Consider the following 18,483-nt stretch of genomic DNA (forward strand, 5'->3'; position numbering starts at 1 on the left):
AGGGAAACACCCTTGTCGACCACAAAAAGAGAAAAAATATAAAAAGGGTATAAAGGATATAAGGACATAAAAGGGAACGTAAAAATCAAAGTCATGTTTGCACATTCGATTAAAGGCTGTCGTCCCTTGTGACGGACGTGTGGGGTGCTAATACCTTCCCCGCGCGTAAATACAACTCCCGAACCTTTCACTTAAAAGTTCGTAGATCGCGTCTTTTCCGGTTTTTCCGACGTTTTCCTCAAATAAACATTGGTGGCGACTCCGCGCGTATTCCTTTCATGGAACACGCATCCCGCGAGTCACGCGTCGCCCTTCCGCCGAAGGGTAGGTTGCAACACACATGATCCGCACTCGTCTCTTTGCAGTGGTACGGGTGAAATCTTGCCCCGGTATGCATAGTAGCTGCGTGATAGCCTCCCTCTCTGGATGTGCTCGCACAGTTGGTCGCCCTCCAATATCAGGGGGTGGCCTAGGAACTAATAAAAGGAAACTACTGGCCCCTTAACCGGGAGCGCAAGTCTCGGTGAAGCATTTAAGGGCAGAGGACCATAAATTCCCTTAAGGTGTGGATATGGAGCACACTGAAAATGAGGACGCATAGCCCTCTAAAGGCGAGGGCGTGCAGTCCTCTGAAGGTGAGGGCTTGTAGCCCTCTAAAGGTGAGGGTACTAGTACCCAAGGGTCCACCTTTATGAGAAAGCAAGTGATTGACTCATTGAGAGGGTCGATCATCCCAAATTCAAAAGATTGGACATTAGATGTAGGAAATCTATGCAGTTAACATGATTTTTTAGGGATGCAGATGCATGCAACCTTTTTCATGAAATTTGGTAAATGCGGACCTCATATGAAACAATGCAAGGCAATGGAAAGTTGTACAATGTTCATGACATTCTTTCCCTATTTTGTGATTTTGATTTTGATTTATTATTATTATTTTTTTTGGAAAACACAGATTGACTGTCCTTCTAAAAGAGGCGATAATTCATGCAACCTTATCCTATCTTTGCTAATCTCTCCGGGAACTCCCTTAGAGTGTTTGTTCTGTTTGATTTAGTCACTTGACCATTTTGGAGTGACGGCAATGGAGCCGTTTGACGTTTAATCAATCCATTGAAATTCCAGGGTTTGTCTCCCCCTCTTTTTTTTTTGTTTAAAAACATTGACGGGTGAGAACTTTTGATCTGCCCCTATGTTCACTTGAGGCTCATGCACGGTGCCCCTCATTGCCCCAGTGTAAGGCTTTGAGGTATCAATCGTTGTCTTTCGTCATGACCTTGTAGCAGGGAACCTATTGGGTGAGAACGTCTAATCTGCCCCTAGGTTCACTTGAGGTTTTTGCATGGTTCCTTTCATTGCCCTAGTGTTGGGCTTTGAGGTATCCATTTTTATCTTTCGTCATGACCTTATAGCTGGGAACCCATTGGGTGAGAACTTCTAATCTGCCCTTAGGTTCGCTTGAGGTTTATGCATGGTGCCTTTCATTGCCCCAGTGTATGGCTATGAGGTAACCATTGTTGTCATGTTTTCACAACCTCGTAGTAAGGAAGAATGAAAGAAGCAGTTGATTCTTGCAAAAAGAATTTTCCAAGGACAAGAAATAGTTGAAGGATTTTTTTTTTCAATTGATGGATTAAGTCAAATGACTCCAATGTAGCAGCAAGATGTTTTGATGTTTTGATGATGCCAAAGGATCAAGTGCTTCTAAGTTTTATTCAAGACAAGAATCCAAGAAAATCAAGATATATGATCAAGTTGATCTCTAGAATCTTAGGAAAAGGTTTATTCAAGACAAGAATCCAAATTGAAAAAGCAAAAGGTTTGGCCAAAGAATTCTATCTAAATCATTTCAAATTGCGATTTACTCTCTGGTAATCGATTACCAGCAGCTGAAAATGTTTATAAAGTCACTAGAAATTTGAATTCGAAATTTATAATGTGCAATTGATTACACATGGATGGTAATTGATTACCAGTAGTTTATTGAACGTTTTAATTCAAATCTCAAAACTTGTAATCGTTTACACAAGTCTTGTAATTGATTACCCTAGGGGATTTTCAGAAAATAATTCCCAAGAGTCACATCTATTCAAATTTTTTATGAATGGCCATCAAAGGTGACTTGGAAACACGAATTTCAAGAGAGTTTTCATTGCCTAAAAAGCTTTATCCTCTCAAAAGATTAAGAGTTTTTCTGAACTGAAATGTCTTTATCCTCTCAAAAAGATTCCTTGGTCAACCACTTGCATATTCAATAGGGAATTTTGATTGATCTTCATTGTACAATCTATCTCTTTTAAGAGAGATTTCTTCTTCTCTTCTTCTTATTTCTGAAAAGGGATTAAGAGACCGTGGGTCTCTTGTTGTAGAGGATTCTTGAACACAAGGGAAGGGTTGTCCCTGTGTGGTTCAGACTTTGTAAAAGGAGTTTTACAAAGAGAGTGAAAAATCTCAAGTGGGATGCTTGAGGACTGGACGTAGGCACGGGAAGTGGCCGAACCAATATAAATTAAGTTTGCATTCCTCTCTTCCCTTAAACTTCTTTTATTTATTGCTATTTATCTTTTGCTTTAAAAAAGATTATTTTGAATTGTCTTTTGAGTAATTCATGTTAAGGGTGCATTGTTAATCCAAAAAGAGAGAGTGAAAGTTTAATTGGGGAATAGTCTTTGTATCTTAATTCAACCCCCCCCCCCCTTCTTAAGATGACTGAGGCCACTTGTCCCACATCCTATTCTTGATAACTCAAGACAAACTTTCCGGAATGATAAAATGAGGTCACATGAACGTCTTGAAAACACAGTCAATCAAATGTTTTTTTTTCTTTTTGAACTTTTTTTTTATATTTTGAAACTTATTTGTTTTGAACTTTAGTTTTACGGCACCCCCACTAATGTGCAAGACGAGTAATTTCTGATTGAACGGTCTTGGAAGTCAGCACTCAGGAGCGCATGTCGCTCGAGCAAACAAACCAATGGCTTGCACCCACATTCTAGTGGAAGCAAAGATGTAATTATGAGAGGATGAGGGACAAAGATGTCAGATTTATCCATTTTATTTAGCATTGTAAGTAGGTTTACAATTATGGCATAAACTTGAAGATCCTAATGAGTCATTAGAGACATCTAACAACAGCTTTCAAAATTGCCCCAGGTGTGGTGTCGCTTGCCAGTGTTAGGATTCAACAAGCGATTCTCCTCAAATTTCAGCCAGCCCACATCAATTAGACCTTGCACCTTACGCTTCAGGGCCCTACAATGCTCAATGGAATGCCCCGGGGCTTCTCCATGACAAGCACACGTTGCGTTCGAGTCGTATTCTTGGAGAAATGGAGGTTGATGAACCTTGGCTGGGGTTATGGCTACCATTGCATTATCAAGTAGATATGAGAACAATTTTAGCATAGGACACCGGAATTCTGGGTGAATTCTACAAGCTTTTTCGCTGCAAAATTCATTTCATGGTTGGTGTTTGGTTTGTGCTAAAGGTGGTGTTTGTCATTGGAAGTGCGGTAGGTAGGCTTTGTGGTTGATTTTAGGGATGGCCTTTGTGGATGACTAGGTGGTGGGTAATGAGAAGGTTCGATATTGGCTGAGTAATGACATTGTTGGGTTGGTGGGAAACTTGGCTGTATAGAAATGGCAGTCACAGCATGGGCTTCTCCCTCATTCTCACCCTCTTCATTTGCCCCAGTTATTTTTGCATTTATCAAAGCATGATGATCAGATTTTCCTTTCAGACCCACTTCGATCCTTTTGCCGGCGAAGACCAAATCCACAAAGCTTGAAGGTGTGTAACCTACCATCTTTTCATAGTAGAATACTGACAATGTGTCCACCATCACGATTTATCATCTCCCTTTCCATCATTGGAGGTGCCACTTGGGCTGCTAGATCTCTCCACCTTTGGGCGTATTCTTTGAAAGATTCATGCCCCTTTTTGCACATGTTCTATAGTTGCATCCTATCCGAAGCCATTATACTGACACTGCCTAACGAAGGCAACCATTAGGTCCTTCCAAGAATGGATTCGGGAAGGTTCCAAGTTAGCGTACCAGGTAACAGCTACCCCAGTAAGACTTTCTTGGAAGGCATGTATCAGCAATTCCTCATCTTTTGCGTATGCCCCTATCTTCCGACAATACATCTTTAGATGGTTCTTGGGGAAAGTAGTCCCCTTGTACTTGTCAAAGTCCAGCACCTTGAACTTAGGAGGGGTGATGATATTGGGTACTAGGAAGTACTCTTCTAGGTTAGCAAAGGCATAATCTTTACCTCCTTCAATGGCCCTGAGCCTTTCCCCTAGATGATCCAACTTTCCCATTTTTGCCATAGCATGAGGGTTTTTACTTGTTGTGGAATGCAAGAGGTGTAGTTGTGGGTGATACCGAGGGCCCTCCAAAGTGTTTTGCAGGGGTATACCACCAAATGCTTGCCCTTCAGTGGCATATCCGAGGCAAGGCTCGAAGTCGGCTAGATTGTGGTGGGGAATTTCATGTGTCTCCCCCACGGTTTAAGAGACATGATAGTTCGGGGTTGTTGGCTCTCAATGAGTATAGGAGTGAAGTTATTGACATTCTCATTGGGAGTGTATGCCACATTGGCTGGTGTAAGTTGGGAGGCAAGCCATATGACGGGAAGGCGTGCTCATTTTGAATTTGCACATCATGGGGCCATTCGTACTTCCCAAATCTTTGCCTACCATAGCTAAGGTTGGATGATTCATTTGGTTGAGGCCAGATGGGGGCATCGGGTTCACCTTAGCAACAGTGCTGGTAGCGGAAATGGTAACCGCATTGGCTTCCATTATCTTCTTCAAGCTCATCATGGCCTCCATCATTGTGGCCATTTGTTCTTTCATGGCCTCCATGTCGGCCTTCATCTGCTCTTGCACCTCCTCTACTTCACCCATTACTCTAGCTCTCGCACGGGTTCGGTAAGGGCGGCGTAAAGTATGCTTTTTTTTCTTTTTTATAACAATGATTAAGTTCTTTTTTTTTTCAAGGAAAGAATGCAATGAGCAATGCAACCAATAAAAAGCATGGATGTATGCGAATGATGCACAGTTTGAAGTATTACGAATTTTTACACAGGACATGGGTTTGAATCAATTTAGATTTTTAACATGGTCCATGACATCTTTGTCAAGGTGAAACTGGAAGTAACAAGGACATCAATAGTCCTAAATGTGTTTGGCAGTAGATGAAGCAGTGTTGTAACTCGATCCATTTTTTGCCCCAATTTTTGCAAGATGGTTACTTCCATGCTTCAACTTGACTTGATGAACCTTTTCGTAAAAGCATGAGCTCAGTTCAACCCCATAATCCTAAGAATGACAATTTGATCGCCAATACTTCGACAACATTTCATAGAGATGAAAGAATCGGGAATACGTATGCTATGCATGGAAAGTGTAATTATGAAATTGAGATGCCCAAAGAAACATCTTTTCTTAGTTAACCATGCATTAGGTACCATGTTCAATCATTTTGTTTTTAAGTGAAACGGGTTTATGATCCCAACATGGTTGGCTCATGGTACTGAACATATGCAACTAAGAATGCAGCGTGAATTTTCATGCTTCCCTTTTTTTTCTTTTTGCTTTGCAGAGGAAAATGCAAGGGTCACGCATGAGCAAACATGAAAACAATTGGCATGCAATTTGTAGATCAAAAAAAATTGTTGAACGCATATGCATGATGATGCAATGTGTGACATCCTGGAAATTTCTACCCGAAATTTTTGAAAACGATGTATTTTGAATGATTATATATATATATAAGTAATTCAGTGTATATGCATATGTGTTCTTGGTAGAAGTATGAATAGTGGGGGCAAGATACGTGGGTTAGGCTGATTAAGGAAGAGAAATCCATAACTGGAAGGTTATAGGTTAATTCTCAATCAATTAGTCTAAAGATCATCGTTTTGCGTGCGACTTAAAATTTAACAAAAACAACCTCTGAACCACGCTCGGGGCTTTATTCTGAGCGTTTTGATATATATATTGCCTACTTTCGAAAACTGGCCCCGACGGGCGCAGAGAAACGTGAGGGACTGGAACCAGAGGAACGACACGCAAACCGAGGCAGGATTTTGGCATTTCAAAAGGTCAGATTTTTCTCTTCATGTGGCTAAGCATGAGTCACATCAAGAGAAAAGTGGGCCTTTTGCTCCACTCAAATGGAGACATGTGGCATAACTTAAAATAAAATAAAAGAAAAGAGAAAAGCTTTTCTTTTTAACCAAAAAGCTGTTTTCTCTCTCCTCACTCAGCCAAAGAAAATTTCAGAAAGCTCTTTTCTCTCTCTCACGTTGCCAATCTCTTCTTCTTCCTCCACCATTGAAGCTCCAACAAAGCTCCAACCTTTGGTCATCATTTCTGCTCCAAATCGCGAAAGGAAGGCATTTTCGGAGTCGTGAAACGCATCTCTACGTGTGGGACCTCGAAATTTCAGGTTTGGGTGGACTTCTTTCTCACTTGATTTTCGTGGGTATTGGGTTTTGGGAGATATGATGGGTAGTCTTGCTAGGTTTCTGCGTCATGATGGTTATTTGTGAAGAAATTTGTTGAAAGCATGTTGAACTTGCCATGTTTGGATGAGTTAAGCTTACCCATTCTGTTTTAGGGTTTCTATGATGATGCTTGTGATGTTTATGTGCTGAAATTGCTTATGAAAAACTGTTAGAGATGAAGGGTAGAGTTAACCTAGGGTTAGAAGGTGAGAGTATGGTGTTGTGAGTGGAAAAAGAGTGAGACTTTGAGAGTTGGAAGGCCAAATCTGGATTTAGTGGTATTTGGAGGTTAGAGTGAGTTAATCCTAGCTTGAAATGCCATTTAGGACTTATGAGAAAGTTTGGGCTGTGCTAGAGAGAAAAACAAATGACCAAAGTGAACAAAGAGCCATTTCTAGGGTAAATTTGGGTGTTGAGGAGTCAAATTTTGATTCGGTGAAATTTTAGGTGTAAATCCAGTTTGAACAAGTTTAAATTGATGTTATAGACTTGTGCGAAGTGAGAGTTTGCTTCAAATTTATCCCATTCTCAATTTCACTTCTCAAACCTTGAAAATCCATTAAATTGAGGGGTTTTGGATACCTAGATTTTGTGTTGTTGTGGTCTGAAGCTTGTCCTTGGTTTAGACATGATTGGTACATGATTTGGGACTTGTAGGATTCAATTTGGGCAAAATTGGATGAGGGAAAGAGTGGTTTTCGAAATCTGCACTTTATGCAGAATTTTGCTGTTGAAATGTGTAGCAGAATTTTGCATAAGTGCAGAAAAATGCTATGTATCTGCTGGTTGTGGAAAGATTAGTACCGAATGAGTTCTAGATGTTTTCTAGTAGATCCCAACGGTCAAAATGTAGACTTATGTACTAGAGACTTCCAGGAAAATTTTCGAGTCGATCCAATGGTTAATGAATTGGAACGAAGGAAATGTTACTGGGTTCTTTAAGTGAGAAAAAGCTGTGATTTTGGTCTGAGTTTTGGGCAGAGTTTTCTGCCTTTGCCCTGTTTTGCTTGGTTTGTTAGTTTGTGATGATTTGGATGTTGAATTACCTGGATGTTGGGGAAGCTTGGGAGGATTGATGGGGACCCGGTGTTGAGAGAAACGAGGATATGGGCTACGTGGGAGTACGTGAGCTCAGTTGGAGGTGGTCAACAGGGGATGGTGGGTTTATATGTGATTTGTGGATGTGGAAAACTTGTTGTGCACCATCGCCCGACCGCCACCTAGTACCACATGTGATGGGTACCCCATATTCCTACAAGCTTGAGATGAGGAAGTGTAGAAGGGTGAAACTTCCTGCTTTTATTCGTTGACCACAGAGTGGTACCTGGAGATATGTCGCGGGGGTCAGGAGACCTTGGGGACGTCAGGTCGGGTGCTATTGCCCAAAACCAAGCTTGACCAATCCCGACCCAACCCGGGCATAGTCAGTCAGTGAGAACCTGTGATGTACCTAAGCAGGCGAGCTCCTGGCAGTCAACAGATAAAAGGAACAAAGACCACAAAGCAAGGAGGCTTGTGTGGTGGCTGGCCAGCTGTGAACTTTGATTGATATATGGGATATGGCCTCTGGTAATCGATTACCAAGGGTGGGTAATCGATTACAAGGCTTAAAAATGAAGACAGGAGGCTAAGATGGTCTCTGGTAATCGATTACCAAGGGGTGTAATCGATTACCAGGCTTAGAAATGAAGGCAGCATGTTGTGGATGCCTCTGGTAATCGATTACCAGGCTGTGTAATCGATTACACAGAGGAACATGCCACTGGTAATCGATTACCAGTTATGTGTAATCGATTACACAATGCATTTTTGCAGGTTTCATGTCCTGAAGCTGTTTAATTCGAGTTTGGCCTCTGGTAATCGATTACCAAGGCTGTGTAATCGATTACCAGAGGTGAAAAGCCTAAAGATACCCCTTTTACTTGCATGTAGTGGTTATGAGACACATTGTGTTGCGGCATAGTTAGATTCTTGTGAAAGAGTCTACCCCTTTCTTTTCTTTCTTGTAGATCGTGATGGCGGCGCAGCTAATCCATGATCGAGTGGAGATGGAGTGCCTAGAGGGAGCTTGGGAGACCCTCGAAGGCCACACGAGGTGCCAATTTCGAAGCACGATTCGATTTACGGCAACTTCATTGGTGCATCTAGATGAACCCGTGCACACGCTTCAGCGTACTGTGGAGTGGATACTACCCACGCCTACACCATACCGTCTAGTGGAGCCAGTCCAAGTGATCGAGGTGACGTCATCCGAGGAAGACCCTGAGGAGGATCCCGAGGAGCTACCTCCTGAGCCTGCTGTGGATGCTCTTGACTTTCTAGAGGGTGATGAGGACCCACTCCCTGAGGTGGATTCTCCCGAGGACGTCATGTCGGCATCTGAGGTAAACTCTACAGAGGATAGTGGTCCTGGAGAGATGGCGATCAGTGGAGGCTCTTCATCATAGTAGACAGCTCATTGGATTAGTTTTGTATACTTTTGAGGGTGGGTGTATCTAGGACTGACTGTTAGGTTTACTCTTTTGTTTTTGTATGGGTAGACATATTGTATAGGAATTGGATGATTGTATACATGTGGCTAAAGCCACCACTGTGGACGCCTTTGCTCTGGATGACACTATGTATTTTGTAAAACTCCCATATTTTGGACAGCTTTTAAATGATGAATGTACTCATGTTTAATCTTGTTAATTGGAAAGAAAGCAGTAGCAAACTTTATTTGCAAAAGAGTTTACCGACCGTATTTTATTTTATTATTTTCACGTGACGACCTAAAGTAATGGCTGGTATACTCTTCCTTTTGAAACAACAAAATAGTTTAGAGATTACGAGTGGTAAGAAAGAAACGACTCCGAATAGAGTTGTGAACTGGCCATTCAGGACTCTATAGTGAGGATTTTCCTTCTGAACCTAATTATTGTGAAAAGAGAAAGAAATGAAAAAGAAAAAGAAGAAAAAAAAATTTACCATGGTTTTTGTTATTTAAATCATTACTATTAAACCAGTCATTATTTTGGGGACGCCACACAATGACTCATGCAAAATGTGAGGCTGGAATATGATAACGGACAAATGCAGGAACGATATGTTCATTATGATGCCATGAAGAGATGCTTATGCGATGCATGATATGAATGCATTTACGGACACGAGGGCCCGAAAAATTATCTCTTCTTAATTGCGCATTTGGGGGTGCAGTGCCCCATGTGTGTAGTTTGAGAAGGTGATATGGATCTTCCGGCTTCCCATGACAAAAGACGAGACCAACATACAACGCATGTGTGACGGCATGATGCAGATGCGCAAAAGTGCAAAAGGGGGATGTACACAGTATGGCAATATCCTCAAATAATCATACAACAAAGGCGTACATGACATTTAGGTTATATGCATGACAGTGTTTAAAATGGCACGCACCGTATTTGCTCCGTGCCCCTATTTTAGGGACCTATAGGATAATATCTAGGGGTCTCTAATAACTACTCCCAACGATCCATATCTCACATGGCTGTTTTCTAGAGGTATCATCACTCAAGATAATAATATTACGGCGATATGGAATACCAGCAACAACACATTATAAAGAGAGAAAGCTCTAGACGAGGTTTCACTATTATCAAGCAAGTTGGAGACCTAGCATGACCATAGATTCACCTCGACTCCTTAGATTCCCATGGACCCGAGTATAGGGCCCCTTTTTTACTCAAACCCGTGGGTGCTTAGAATGCAATGTAAAAATGTGGAAAAAACAACATTTATTATATTTACACAGTTCAAAAAATGCACACACAAAGTTTCACAATTCCACACTTTCCTAAAATAGGCCTAACTCACAAAAACATTCCCCAGTGGAGTCGCCAACTGTCGCAACCTACCCTTTTGTGGGCGAGCGAGGCGAGGCTCACGGGTGCATCTTCCAAAGGAGGAAAATGCGCGGAGTCGCCACCAACGTTTATTTGTGGAAAACGTCGGAAAAACCGAAGGAAACCGGTCTTAAAGAATATTCCAGATTCGGGAGTTGTATTTATGTTTGAGGAAGGTATTAGCACCTCTCACGTTTGTCCCAAAGGACAACAGCCTTAATTTTAGAATTGTGTGAAATTGTGTACCTAAACTTTTATTTCTTTTTTATTTTTGAGGTCGACAAAAGCGGGGCTCTTGCTCCTATGTACCCTTCATCGAAGAGGAAATCAGACCTACGTAGTTCTTTCTAAAGGGCAAATCAAGCGATTCTTTTTACTTGGAAGGAGGTCCTTTTAAGGCGTTGGACCTTAAAATGACCCATTTTTACTTGGTGAGAAAAACTGAGGTACCGAACCTTAAAATCCTTTTTAGTGATTTTTTGCGGACGAGCTTGACTTTGCAAGTTGACTTTAGCCTTAGTTTCACTTTAGTTATTAGTCAATTCAATTAAGAAAGAGAAATCCCAAAGAGAAACGTCCGATTGATTTTTTTTGGTTTATTTTACTAAAAGATATTTTTTTATTATTATATTATTATTTTACGTCTTTTTGGTTTCCAATGTGGTTACGGCATGACCGAACGGTCAGATTTTATTTTAACAAAAATTAACGGATATTACAAATCAAATGATCGGTGGAAATTTATTTTATTTTTTGATTAGGCGAGAAAATGACTTAAGTAAATGACTAAAGCACGTCAAAAGGGGGTATGGAAAGTAAATGAAACGAGAATAAAAGTACGCGAAACAAATGGGGACCATCAAGGGTACATTGAATGAATTGAAAAGTTCGATTTCGGGAACTTACCGGTTGAAGACCGAAGAACGAACGACGAAGAACGGTTGAGAATCTTCGTGAAATCACCCACGGAAACGTTACGGAAATGTTACGGAAGCGCCTCGGCTTGGATTTTCTTCACGGAAACAATTTTCCTCACTAATTTTAAGTGATTACGAAGTACTAGAAGGGCTGAACCGTTTTCTTCTTCACTCCTCCCTTTATTTATAGGAAAGTAGGGGAGGATCTTGCCACCCAGCTCGCCCAGGCAAGCCAGGTTGCTTCCCCCAGAAGCAACCGCCTTCTGGAGGAACATTCTGGAGGGCCCAAGTGGGCCTGGTTGGTATTTGAACCCCCTTTTTTACTAAATACACCCCTTTTGCTTTTTTGGTGATTCTTTTTCCGTAACGTTACGAAACTTTACGAATTTTGTAACGATAGTTGTTTTCTTTCCGTAAGGTTACGGAACCTTACGGGCCATGTAATTACTCCTTTTTTAGCTTTCAAAATGTTACGGAAACTCACGGATTGCGTAACAATACTTCCTTTTGATTTCCGGCATATTACGGAATTTCACGGATTTCATAACAATGCTTCCTTTTGATTTCTGGCATGTCTCACAACTTCACGTATTGTGCAACAAAGGGTGTCATGTACCTCGAAGCGGTCAAACAAAGGTTGCATGCCATCAAACAATGATCCCCGGACGAAATTAGGGTATGACAAGAACTATTGAGAATAAATCAACACGAAGAAAATGATAAGAAAAAGAAGGGCATTGCTCTTAAAGCTTCATCTTCAATCCAAGAAGAAAGTGATAAAGAAGACTTAATTGATTTGAATGAAGATGATGATCTTAGCCTTTTTGTAAAAAGGTTCAGCAAGTTCCTGAAAATTAGAGGAAATCAAAGGAGACAAAATTTTAAACCTAAAAGAAGGACATAAGATTCATCCTCTACTCCAAAATTCTTTGAATGCAATTAACCTGGACATATGAGGGTTGATTGCCAAATCTTCAAGAAAAGAATGGAGAAATCTGAAAAGAAAAATTTTAGTGAAAAGAAGATGAAGAAGGCCTACATCACATGGGATGACAATGATATGGAATCATCTGAGGATTCAGAAAATGAAGAGATAAATTTATGTCTAATGGCTAAAAGTTATGAAAGCGATGAAGAGGAAACATCTTCAAATAACAACTTATCCATTTCTTTTGATGAAGTACAAGATGCATTTGCTGATTTGCATAGAGAATCAATCAAACTTGCAAAGTTAGTTTCATCTTCCAAGAAAACAATTTCAGATTTAGAAAATGAAATTTTAAAATTAAATAAAGAATTAGATCATCTTAAAACTGAAATTTCAATTTCTAAATCAAATGATAAAGTTTATGTCTATACTATTCCTGATGAAAAAGTAATATCTGATTCATGTAAATGTTGTAGTAAGTATGAAAAAGAAATTAAAGATTTGAAAAACTCACTTGCTAAATTTTCTATTGGTAAAAATAATCTAGATGTCATATTAGGAAAACAAAGATGTGTCTTTGATATGGCAGGAATAGGATATAAACCTGAAAAACAACAAAAAATTTACAAAAATTTCTTTGCCTCCACACAAAAATATAATTCTCCTTTCATCACTTGTTTTTATTGTGGAAGAAAAGGGCATGGCACATCTACATGTTATTTTAAGAAAAATTGCAACAATATCAAAATGATATGGGTCCCAAAAGGATCTTTAGTTAACACTAACACACAAGGACCCAATAAAGTTTGGGTACCTAAGTCACAAACTTGATCATGTAGGTATCTTTGAAGAAGAAATGGTACATAGATATCGGTTGTTCAAAACATATGACGGGAGATTCATCAAAGTTCACACATATCTCTCCCAAGAAAAGCGGGCATGTAACTTATGGTGACAACAACAAAGGTAGAATTCTTGTAGTTGGAAAAATAGGTACGAATTCTTCAAACTCCATTGAAAATGTTCTACTTATTGAAGGTCTTAAGCACAACTTGCATAGTGTTAGTCAATTATGTGATAAAGACTATCTAGTATCATTTGATTCTCAAAAATGTCTCATTGAACATAAACATGATACTAATATAAAGCATATAGGATATAGAGTCAACAATGTTTATATGATAGACTTAAGCCAACAATTAGATAATAATAAATGTTTTCTTAGCAAAGATGATGATCCATGGCTATGGCATAAACGTATTGCTCACATAAACATGGAACACTTAAATAAATTAATTTCAAAAGATTTAGTTGTTGGTTTGCCTAAATTGAAATTTGAAAAAGATGGACTATGTGATGCATATCAAAAGGGAAAACAAACTAGAGTTTCTTTCAAATCCAAAAACATTGTTTCAACTACTTAACCATTACAATTATTACATATGGATTTGTTTGGTCCCTCTAGAATTATGAGTTTTGGTGGAAGCTATTATGCACTTGTCATTGTTGATGATTATTCTAGATATTCTTGGACACTATTTATCAATCATAAGAATGATGCATTTCAAGCATTTAAGAAACTTGCAAAAGTTATTCAAAATAAGAAAAATCTCAAAATTATATCTATTAGGAGTGATCATGGGGGTGAGTTTGAAAATAAAGAATTTGATTTATTTTGTGAAAAGCATGGCATTGAACATAACTTTTCTGCACCTAGAACCCCTCAACAAAATGGATTTGTTCAAAGGAAAAATAGGTCTTTGGAAGAAATTGCTAGAACCTTATTAAATGATACTCCTCTTCCAAAATATTTTTGGGCTGAAGCCGTTAATACTGCATGATATATCATGAATAGGGCTTTAATAAGACCCATTTTAAAGAAAACCCCATATGAACTGTTCAATGGTAGAAAACCAAACATCTCACATCTTCATGTTTTTGGTTGTAAATGTTTTGTATTAAACAATGGAAAAGAAAACTTAGGAAAGTTTGATGCTAAGTCAGATGAAGGAATTTTTCTTGGATATTCTTTGCATAGTAAAGCTTATAGAATATATAATAAGAGAACAATGACAATTGAAGAATCAATTCATGTTTCCTTTGATAAGTCTAATGCTATTTCTCCAAGAAAGGATATTTTAGATGATATTGCAGAATCTTTAGAACAAATGCACATTCATGGACAAGGTTCTAAAGGAAAAGGAGAACGAAGCAATGAAGATCCACCAGTAGAAGTCAAAGCAAATAATGATTTTCCAAGAGAGTGGAAAACTTCAAGAGATCATCCCCTTGACAACATCATTGGTGACATCTCAAAAGGGGTAACAACTAGACATTCTCTCAAAGATTTATGCAATAACATGGCTTTTGTATCTATGATTGAACCTAAAAATTTAAATGAAGCCATAATAGATGAAAATTGGATAATAGCTATGTAGGAAGAACTAAACCAATTTGAAAGAAATAATGTTTGGGAGTTAGTTGAGAAACCTGAAAACTACCCAATCATTGGAACAAAAATGGGTTTTCAGAAATAAATTAGATGAAAATGGCATAGTTATAAGGAATAAGGCTAGATTAGTCGCCAAAGGATATAATCAAGAAGAAGGAATAGATTATGAGGAGACATATGCTCCAGTTGCTAGATTAGAAGCCATCAGAATGCTATTAGCCTATGCATCCATAATGAATTTTAAGCTTTATCAAATGAATGTAAAAAGTGCATTCTTAAATGGCTTTATTAAAGAGGAAGTATATGTTGATCAACCCCCTGGATTTGAAAACTCAGACAAGCCTAATCATGTTTTTAAATTAAAAAAGGCTTTATATGGCTTAAAGCAAGCCCCTAGGGCTTTGTATGAGCATCTGAGTAAGTTCCTTTTAGAAAAGGATTTCTCTAGAGGCAAAGTAGATACTACCCTTTTTATAAAGAGAAAATCACATGATATTTTATTGGTTCAAATTTATGTTGATGATATTATTTTTGGATCTACTAATGAATTATTGTGCAAGGAATTCTCCCATGACATGCAAAGTGAGTTCGAAATGTCAATGATGGGAGAACTTAATTTCTTTCTTGGATTACAAATTAAACAAAACCAAGGCTGGTATTTTCGTCAATCAATCCAAGTACTGCAGAGAGTTAATTCACAGATTCGGCATGGAAAATGCTAAGCACATGGCTACACCAATGAGCACTGCTTGCTATTTAGCTAAAGATGAAACTGGTCAGTCAATAGATGTTAAGCAATATCGAGGTATGATCGGATCCCTTCTTTATTTATCTGCTAGCAGACCTGATATAACGTTTAGTGTGTGTATGTGTGCTAGATTTCAATTAAATCCCAAACAATCACATCTTAGTGCTGTTAAAAGAATCATAAGATATTTATTAGGCACTATAAATATAGGTTTATGGTATCCTAGGAATTCCACATGCACCTTAATAGGATACTCTAATTCAGACTTTGCTGGTTCTAAAACAGATAGAAAGAGCACAAGTGGATCTTGTCAATTCATTGGATCTGCTCTAGTCTCTTGGCATAGTAAGAAACAAAACAGTGTTGCCTTATCCACTGTAGAAGCGGAATATATTTCTGCGGGCAGTTGTTGTGCACAAATTTTATGGATGAAGCAACAAATCTCTGATTATGGAATCTTTCTTGACCATATACCTATTAGGTGTGATAATACAAGTGCAATCAATCTTTCCAAAAACCCAATTCAACATTCTAGAACCAAACATATAGAAATTAGGCACCATTTTCTAAGAGATCATGTTCTAAAGGGAGATTGTGTGCTAGAATTTGTTGATACAAAGAATCAGCTTGCTGATATCTTTACAAAACCTCTCCCCAAAGAAACATTCTTTTCCATTAGAAGAGAATTAGGCCTCTTGGATATTAGTGATTTGGATAAATAAGGATTGATTGGTTGATTAAAATATTTATGTTTGATGATTGATTGATTGTAGTTGATTCTAAGACTTTGATTATGTTTGATTGGTATATTATTATGTGATTGATGCTTGTTTGATTGAATTAAATAAGTATGAGTGTTGATGATTGATATAATTATATTTTTTTAGCATAGACATAGATAGTTTTTAGAGGAACACAAGAACAAATAGCATGTAATCGATTACAGGATGCTGTAATCGATTACCAGAAGGCTAAGTACTCCTGTAATCGATTACCATGCCTTGTAATCAATTACAACAGGTCATCCTCTATATATATCACGCCTCAGAAGCTACAGACTGTGACATTCTCGACCTTGACAGCGCCCTTCTCCCAAATTCTTCAAATCTTCATAACTCCCTCATTTCTTAACCAAATCACATCCCACAAAGCCCAAACTTCATCATTTTCAATCCTCCTTTGATTCAACCGATTGAAATCTGCAAAAACTTCATCAAATGGATGAATCATCGAAAAAATGAAAGGGCTCATCCACTTCCACTACCGCTGCTGCCCATCCACACCACGGACCATCTGAAGCACCCACAACACCACTTCCCCCTTCCTTGTCATCTCCATGATCATCTACTCTATTTTCTTCACATGAACAACGTCTATAGTACACTTCTCAATTTTCTTCTAGGATCATCTTAGACCCTAAATACCTAGACATAGACTTCTTTAATGGTGAGACATTTGACTGTTATCTAGTGTTTCAAAACTCTGGATTAGTTGATTTTATGTCCTTAAAATTGCCTTATTATCCTGAACTAGTTAGTCTTTTACAGTAATTTAAAAATTCAGGATGATACAATTCGCTCTGAGGTGCATGGTATTTCTATGATCATTGATCAATCTCTGTTAATGACCAGGCTGATATGACTGGTAGATTGTTGGCCAGATCATTAACCTTTGATTGTCGCATCATGCACTATATCATAGTTAGAATTTTGCTTCCTCGTTCTTCTTATTTGGCTCAAGCCTCTGAGGAGGACTTGATTTTGATGTGGGCTTTCCTTACCGGTCGTCAAATCAACTGGGCTCACTTGGTTAGGTACCGAATGCATAAGGCATTACGGGCCAATGCACCTCTTCCGTATCCTCAATTGGTCACCCTTTTTCTCTGTCATTTTCAAATTCCTATTGATGATGAACCTTTTGTTCAAGTCAAGAGATCTTTTGCTATTGGTGCTGGTGCAGTAACTTCATTTGGTTACCGTCAGGATCGTGATGGACAGTGGCTGAAGAAAGACGCACAACCTCTACAAGACGAGCGTACTCCCTCTCCTCCACCTCAACGAGATGATTCCTCAGCCCTTATGAATGAAGTTCTTTCAGAATTACGGGGCCTCCGTACCTATGTTGGCGAACGCTTTGATTCCTCAGATGGTCGCTTTGAAGGAATGGATACCCGCATCACTCAACTTAAAGAGGATGTGAGTTATCTTCGTCGGTGCTTCGACCTTCCACCACCTTCCTAGTATTAGATTATTATTATTATCTTTTATTTTAAGCCTTGTATTTGGCTATGCTTTTTAAGTTATCATTTATCTGAACTTTAGTTATATTTCGGTATTTGGCACTTAGTATTTTATGACTGGATTACATTTGGTTTTGACTTATGAATGGTTATGTGAACTTTAGTTATATTTGCTTATTATTCTGCCACCTTGTGTTGCTTACCACGTACTTTGGCTTTTTGATGTTGCCAAAGGGGGAGAGAAATAGGGTTGGGCTTAGAAGCTTAGAAATCAAGAGATCATTAATTCCAAAACATAGGGGGAGTATGGAATGAGTGAACGTTATATCTTGAATATATTCTATCTTGTATCTTGATTTCAGGAATTAAATTGTCATCATCAAAAAGGGGGAGATTGTAGAAGCAAAGACTTTGACTTTGATGTTTTGATTTTGCCATGTGATCATGCGCTTCTCAAGTTTAATTAAAGACAAAAATCCAAGAAATTCAAGATACATCATCAAGAAGATCTCTAGTGATTTAGGAAGGGAATTCCAAGTTGAAACAACAAGAGGTTTGGCCAATGAATTTAAGCAAAAATGTTTTTACAAGAGAATTACTCTCTGGTAATCGATTACCAGTGGCCAAAAAACTTCCTGAAATGTTTTTTAAAATGATTTTGAATATTTTTTAAGGCATGTAATCTATTACATGAGGATTGTAATCGATTACCAGCAGCTGAAAATATTTACAATAGTCATTAGAAATTTGAATTCAAATCTTACAATGTGTAATTGATTACACATGTATGGTAATCGATTACCAACAGTTACAGAACATTT

General features: G+C 38.6%; 1 protein-coding gene across 1 annotated transcript in view; it reads left to right on the top strand.

The window, feature by feature from the left end:
- LOC114373109 overlaps nt 1-17,663 on the top strand; it is a gene marked incomplete at its 5' end in the record, with an annotated part of 55,346 nt that extends 37,683 nt beyond the window's left edge. The window contains 2 exons of the mRNA XM_028330650.1: nt 17,055-17,231; nt 17,355-17,663. Of these exons, the coding sequence (XP_028186451.1) occupies nt 17,055-17,231; nt 17,355-17,663 (486 nt within the window). The remainder of the gene's footprint in view (nt 1-17,054; nt 17,232-17,354) is intronic.
- Between the last annotated feature and the right edge of the window lie 820 nt (nt 17,664-18,483).

Source organism: Glycine soja, chromosome 11 (assembly GCF_004193775.1).
Source record: "Glycine soja cultivar W05 chromosome 11, ASM419377v2, whole genome shotgun sequence".
In the NCBI taxonomy this organism is placed as follows: domain Eukaryota; kingdom Viridiplantae; phylum Streptophyta; class Magnoliopsida; order Fabales; family Fabaceae; genus Glycine; species Glycine soja.